The sequence below is a fragment of the Poecilia reticulata genome, unplaced genomic scaffold (genome assembly GCF_000633615.1).
Source record: "Poecilia reticulata strain Guanapo unplaced genomic scaffold, Guppy_female_1.0+MT scaffold_181, whole genome shotgun sequence".
NCBI classification, from domain to species: Eukaryota; Metazoa; Chordata; class Actinopteri; order Cyprinodontiformes; family Poeciliidae; genus Poecilia; species Poecilia reticulata.
Window position 1 is genome coordinate 577210 of NW_007615018.1, and position 5806 is coordinate 583015.

General features: G+C 48.3%; 1 protein-coding gene across 2 annotated transcripts in view; it reads right to left on the reverse strand.

Moving 5' to 3' along the window:
• Nucleotides 1-1143: 1143 nt before the first annotated feature.
• The window catches only part of LOC103460092 (stathmin-4-like), a 5987-nt gene continuing 1324 nt past the window's right edge, over nt 1144-5806 (reverse strand). The window contains exons 2-7 of one of the 2 annotated variants that reach the window (XM_008402089.2): nt 3999-4201; nt 3043-3107; nt 2852-2947; nt 1676-1881; nt 1466-1606; nt 1144-1366 (exon numbers count right to left, since the gene is read on the reverse strand). In XM_008402089.2, the coding sequence (XP_008400311.1) occupies nt 1319-1366; nt 1466-1606; nt 1676-1881; nt 2852-2947; nt 3043-3055 (504 nt within the window). In that variant the 5' untranslated portion in view covers nt 3056-3107; nt 3999-4201 and the 3' untranslated portion in view covers nt 1144-1318. Of the gene's footprint in view, nt 1367-1465; nt 1607-1675; nt 1882-2851; nt 2948-3042; nt 3108-3849; nt 3875-3998; nt 4202-5806 lie in introns of those variants that run through there. The other variant, XM_017303086.1, reaches the window with a different exon arrangement.

The following is a 5806-nucleotide window of genomic DNA, read 5'->3' on the forward strand; positions in this document are numbered from 1 at the left end:
TGACCCAAACCAGTCTGACCCAAACCTGACTGACCAAGAGTGAGACCCTGAATCAGATGTAGAGACAAAGTACATTTTCTCAAACAATACACACATCAAAATGATTTCACTCTCAGACGTCCACTGAGCGCGACCCAACGGCCTTAACCTGACCTGGACCCAGACTGTGATTCTGCCGCCACCGTCCTCCTCTGGACATGTCTATGTCGTCTAGCATCTCAGTCCCTGGTAACTGAAGTCCTCCCAGTCAATTAACCGTGAACTAGCAACTTATCACACTCAGACGCTGTCGTCTGATTGGTTCACTAGAGCAGGGCCTCCCAAACTTTTCACCCCAATAATAACAATCTCAGAGACTGCTGACCCCCTGCTGGTGACCCCCTGAAAATACATGATTATGTCCCTCCATTTATTTAAAAAGTCAAAAGTTATATACATTTTAAATAAATTTCATTAAAATGATTAAAAGGTCCAATATTTTACATTATTTACTGAGCCATGGGACAGGTATTTATTTCGTCTCTTCTGGCCTTCCGTACGCCTCAGGGGGTCACATGATTCTGAAAATCCTTTCTGGACTCTCCAGTGGACCCCGTCCCCGTTTGGGGACCCCTGGACTAGAGTTGTGTTTTACATGGGGGGTTTCAGTCAGCAGAAACTGAACAGTTCATCAGATCCACCTCCAGAACTCGGACCTGGTACCAGTCTGGGCCCAACAAGAATTGGTTAAAATATATATTTTAAGTCAAAACCAGTAAATATCTAATGGGATTTTTATTCTTTTTTTAAGGAAAATCTATTGAATTCAGTTTCTCGTGTCAGTATTGATTTGATCAGAATGAAATGCTTTAACCCTTGAGTCCAGAAATGGGGTCCAACCGACTCCACACACCTAAAACCTGCATCGTTTGGGTCAGTCTCTACGTTTGGGTCAGTCTCTACGTTTGGGTCAGTCTCTACGTTTGGGTCAGTCTCTACGTTTGGGTCAGTCTCTACGTTTGGGTTAGACGGACTCAAAGATGGCCGATTTCTTCTGAAGCCCATAAACCAGGGGCGTCAAACTCCAGTCCTCTGCTGTCCTGCAGTTTTTAGATGTGCCACAAATACAAAACACTGGAAAGAAGCAGCTTAATTACCTCCTTCTTCAGTAGATCAGGTCTTGCTAATGACCTAATTATTCTATCCAGGTGGTGCAGCAGAGGCACATCTACAAGGTGCAGGTCAGGCCCTCAGGACCGGAGTTTGACTGACACCTGTGCCATAAACCCTGATGGTTTGGGTCAGAGGGTTTGGCTTGACTCCGCCCACCCAGAATCCATCATGGCTGCCTCCTCATCCTCATCCTCACCTCCACACTGTGCTTGTCCTGGAAGACAGACAGAGGGAAACAATTCATTAGAGACAGACGTCCGTCTGACGGTAGGTCAGAGGGTCAGGGCCGGGGATAGGGTCAGCGGGTCCTCACCTCCTCCTGTGAGGCGTTCAGGTGCMTCTGGTTGGCGTTGACGCGATGCTCCTGGCGGTCTTTGGTCAAAGCTTTCTGCGCCACTTCGCGCTCGTGCTCCCTCCTCTCGGCCAGGTGCTTCAGCAGCTCCGCCTCCTGACACTAGAGAGCGCCAGAGAGCAGGTGAGGCTGAGGTTTGCTCACCGGGAACTTGGCCCGGCCTCCACTCACCTTCCGCCTCTCCTGCGCAGCGTCCAGCTTCTTCTGGATCTCCGCCAGCGACGGCTTCTGGCGGGGCGGCGTGGTGGCCCTCAGCTCCGGGGCTCCATCGAAGGTCGGCGGCTTCAGGATGACCTCGAAGGCCTGGCCGCTCGCGCGCTTGCTCAGCTCGATGACCTCCATGTCCCGGATGTTGCACAGGTTCAGGTCCACCACGCCTGCAAGAAGACCGCTAGCTTTAGGATCCAGAACCTCACTGGTTCTGGATCTTATGACAAACCTGCATTTGTTATTATATCTATATTGAAAAACATAATTTTAGCTGCTAAGAGTCCAAACCGGAAGAGGACGGGTCCAATCTGGGCTGCAGTCAAGAATCAAGTGGTTTAGATTATTTAGCCTGTTATAAGAGAAACAAAATGTGGTTTAATTTTTAAAAGTTATATTTTCACCATCTTATTCCTTTAAACATAGAAGTTTAAAACTAACTTAATCTACAAAGCTAAACATTTAGCTCAGTTAGCTTAATATTGAGCTAAATGTTTCCCTGCTAACTAATTAGTTAAATTATTGAAATATGTAGTTTATGAATTAAATATTTAACTTGGAGCTGCATATTTAGCTTTGATACATTTTTAGCTAACGAGGTAAATATTGCTTAGTATTTAGAAAGATAAATATTTAAATTGCAGCTAAATGTTTAATTCCAAGTTAAATAGCCAGATAATTATAGTCAGTAGTTATCTGGCTAACTATTGAAACTGTTAGCCAGTTTCAAATGTCACAGTTTCAAACCAAAGCATAAAATTGGGTTTGAAACTGACATTTATAAATGAATGAATGAATAACCTGATGAAAGCATGACTATGAAACGAACCATCATGTTTTTCTCTTATATCACAGGCTAAATAACCCCAATTATTGCAGTTAATTTTAACTCTGTGTCTTTACAAACTCCAGCCCAGATGTTTCCCCAGGCAGAACGTCTCACTGTGAGTTTCTGGGTTCTGATCCGGATTAGAGAGCGGACCTGAGCCTGAACCGAGCCCTGCTGGGGGAAACCTGATCTCTGATCTGAGCTACATGAACATTAATTTWACTGACTGTAATGTCACAGCTGTGAGAACCTGAAACCAGCCGGTTCTGGTTCTGGTTCTGGACCCTGACAGTAGTCCGGATGCTGCTGACCTTCCGTCTTGTTGGCCGTCGGCTCCCTGGGTTGAGGCAGGATGCAGGAGCAGAAGATGGACACCAGGGGGAGCTCTCGCATCTTCTCTCTGTASGCTGGAACATGGAGGAGAACAGAGGGCAGAATGAAGGAGGTGAAACGGACCGGGCCGAACCGGGCCGGACCGGGCCGGGCCAGAGAACCTGCTCACCTGTCAGGGTCATGATCCTGCTGTTCTCCGGCAAAGACACTGTGGTGAGGTAGTAGAATCAGTTCCTGAGGACAAGACAAACGGGTCAGAACCACAACAGAACCTCCACAAGGCTGCCTGCTGCAGCAGAGACGCACAAGAACCAGAACCAGAACCTCCACAAGGCCTCCTGCTGCAGCAGAGACACACCAGAACCAGGTCCAGAACCAGAACCAGAACCTCCACAAGGCTGCCTGCTGCAGCAGAGACACACCAGAACTAAAACCAGAACCTGAACTCTGCGTCCAAACTGGACTGCCCCCAGTTCCTCCAAATGTTCCTGTTTTATCTGCATCCAGCTGGAAGTTCTGTTGGTTCTGATTGGATCAGAACCGATTCCTGCAGCAGCTCTGAGGAAAAWCTCTGGTTCTTTTCTCTGAAGCTTCTTTAACTCATCTGAGTCATTTGGACCTCCAGAAACTTCAGCGCCTTGGACATCCCAGATGTTCTGGTTCTGACCCGGAACGGCCGGTTCTGACTGGGCCCGGTTCTGAACCTGCAGGTGAAGCTGCAGAACCAGCAGAACGTCCAGAACCAGAGGGTTTCCTGCATCACTTCTTCATCGCATGAAGACGCGTCGCATTAAGTGCAGCTGCAGGAAATCCTCCACATTCCCAGTTAAACCAGTTAAACCAGTTAAACCAGTTAAACCAGTTAAACCAGTTAAACCAGCACCAGTCAGCAGAACCAACACAGAAACATTTTCAGAGCAGGAAAATACAGAAACAGAGGAAATGTGCTGATGATGTCATTGTTTTAACGCATCACCTGCAGAACGAGTTCAGAGGGAAACGGCAGAAAGAAGAACGGAGAGAAGGAGAGAAGGAGAGGAAGGAAGGAGAGGAGGAGAGGAAGGAAAGAAAGAAGCGTGATGAAGAGTGGAAGGACAGAGTGATGAAGAGTTGTGAGGAACTGACCTGCAGCCTCGCCGCTCTGCTCTCTGCTCTGCTCTGCAGCTCGGCAGCATCAGCTCCACAGCAGCTCCATGACATCACCACGCAGCGCTCTGATTGGACGGCTGGGATGCTGTGCTGGGATTGGTCCAGAGCGGCAGAGTGAGGAGGAGGAGGAGGATGTGTGGGTTCATCTTCATCACTAAGGGAAAACTCTTCATCAGAAACTGGAAACAGAGGAGAAAAGTTCTGGAAGGAGCAAACAGAATCTGGATCCAGAACCAGGTCATGGATCGGGTCAGGTTCTGTTCAGAACCAGCTGCTGCTCAAGATCTGGTTCGGTCCAGAACCAGTTATGGATTCAGCAGAACTTTAGGAGTCAAACTCAGTCCTGAGGTCCGCTGCCTTAGATGAGCCTCTGCTGCACCAGAATCATCGGGTCACTGAGGTTCTGGAGAACCGATCCACTCCAGGAGGAGATGGATCCGTTTCATTCCAGTGTTTTGAACCTGAGGCTCATCTAAAGCCTGCAGGACAGCGGAGGGCTGGAGTTTGACACCCTGCTCTAAAACCCGACCCAAACCAGGAAACTGGTTCTGACTGGGTTTGGATCCGAGCTGAGACACGAGGGGAACATCCGGTGCTGATCCGCTCTGGTTCTGACCTGGTCTGATCCAGTCTTCTGGCTTCTAGTAAATGTCAGCGCTGAAATTAAAGCTGAGAATGAAGCGTTACACACACACACACGCACACACACACACACACACACACACACACACACACACACACACCCTATCCACTCAGAACCACGACTCAAACAGAACCGGCCCGGCTGTCCAACCCGACCGGCTCCAGAACCTCCTACCAACCTTCAGTCCGTTTCTTCCAAACAATCTGAGTTTAGCATTTAAGCTACAGCAGCTAATGTTAGCTAAATGAAGGCTAGCTTGTCCAGGGGGGCCCAAGCTGCGGCCCGGGGGCCGTTTGTGGCCCCTGACTTCAGTTCAGAAAGACAAAGTCAGATGTTTGGAGACTTTCTGTCTTTAATTTGGACCAAATTATGTTCAGTTCATTGTTGGAGGTAAAAAAAGGAAAAGAAAAAACTTTTTCTTTGGCTCTTTTGTTCTTTTTTGACCGACGGGACAGAAAGTTTGGATACCTGAGTTAGCTGCATAAGCTACACTGAACAAAAACGTAAATGTGTAAAACGTAAGAGTTTTATGAACGTTTGGGTTACGCAGCATGGAGAAACTCAAACTATATTTTCAGTAATTGCTGATCTTCATATCGGCATTAATATCATCGAGGTTCGGCCGTTTGTAGCAGATTGACAGTCATGATCAGGGTCAGGATGAGGAGTCTGGTTCTGACCCAGTTGGCTTCCCGTAGGCGGTTACAGTCTGATGCGTCTGGAGTTCAGACCAATCAGCTGTGAGTCGCTGGTCTGAGCCGATCCTCCGATGGACCAGCCGATGTGGCGAGTCGGTCAGACGAGGATCTGGAGTCTGTTGGAAAGCAGCTCCTAAACGGCCGGCGGTCCGATAACCGGCACTGAGCCGGGCAGCTGCTGCTCTGCTGGACGTCCARCAGGCCAACGGCTCCACGACATCTGAGGCTTTATGACGTGACGCGACATGTTGGGGCCGTTTATTGTCTCATCTTGTCTGATCACCCAGTGGACATGTCCCACAATGCACTGAGTAAATAACTGAGTCTTGATGCTCACTGACAGCAGGCTGGATTAAATATTATACACAAACCAAGAGAAATATTAGTTCTGAACAATAAAATGTTCATTTAACTCCACATGGCAACAGTATCTGACACGGGCC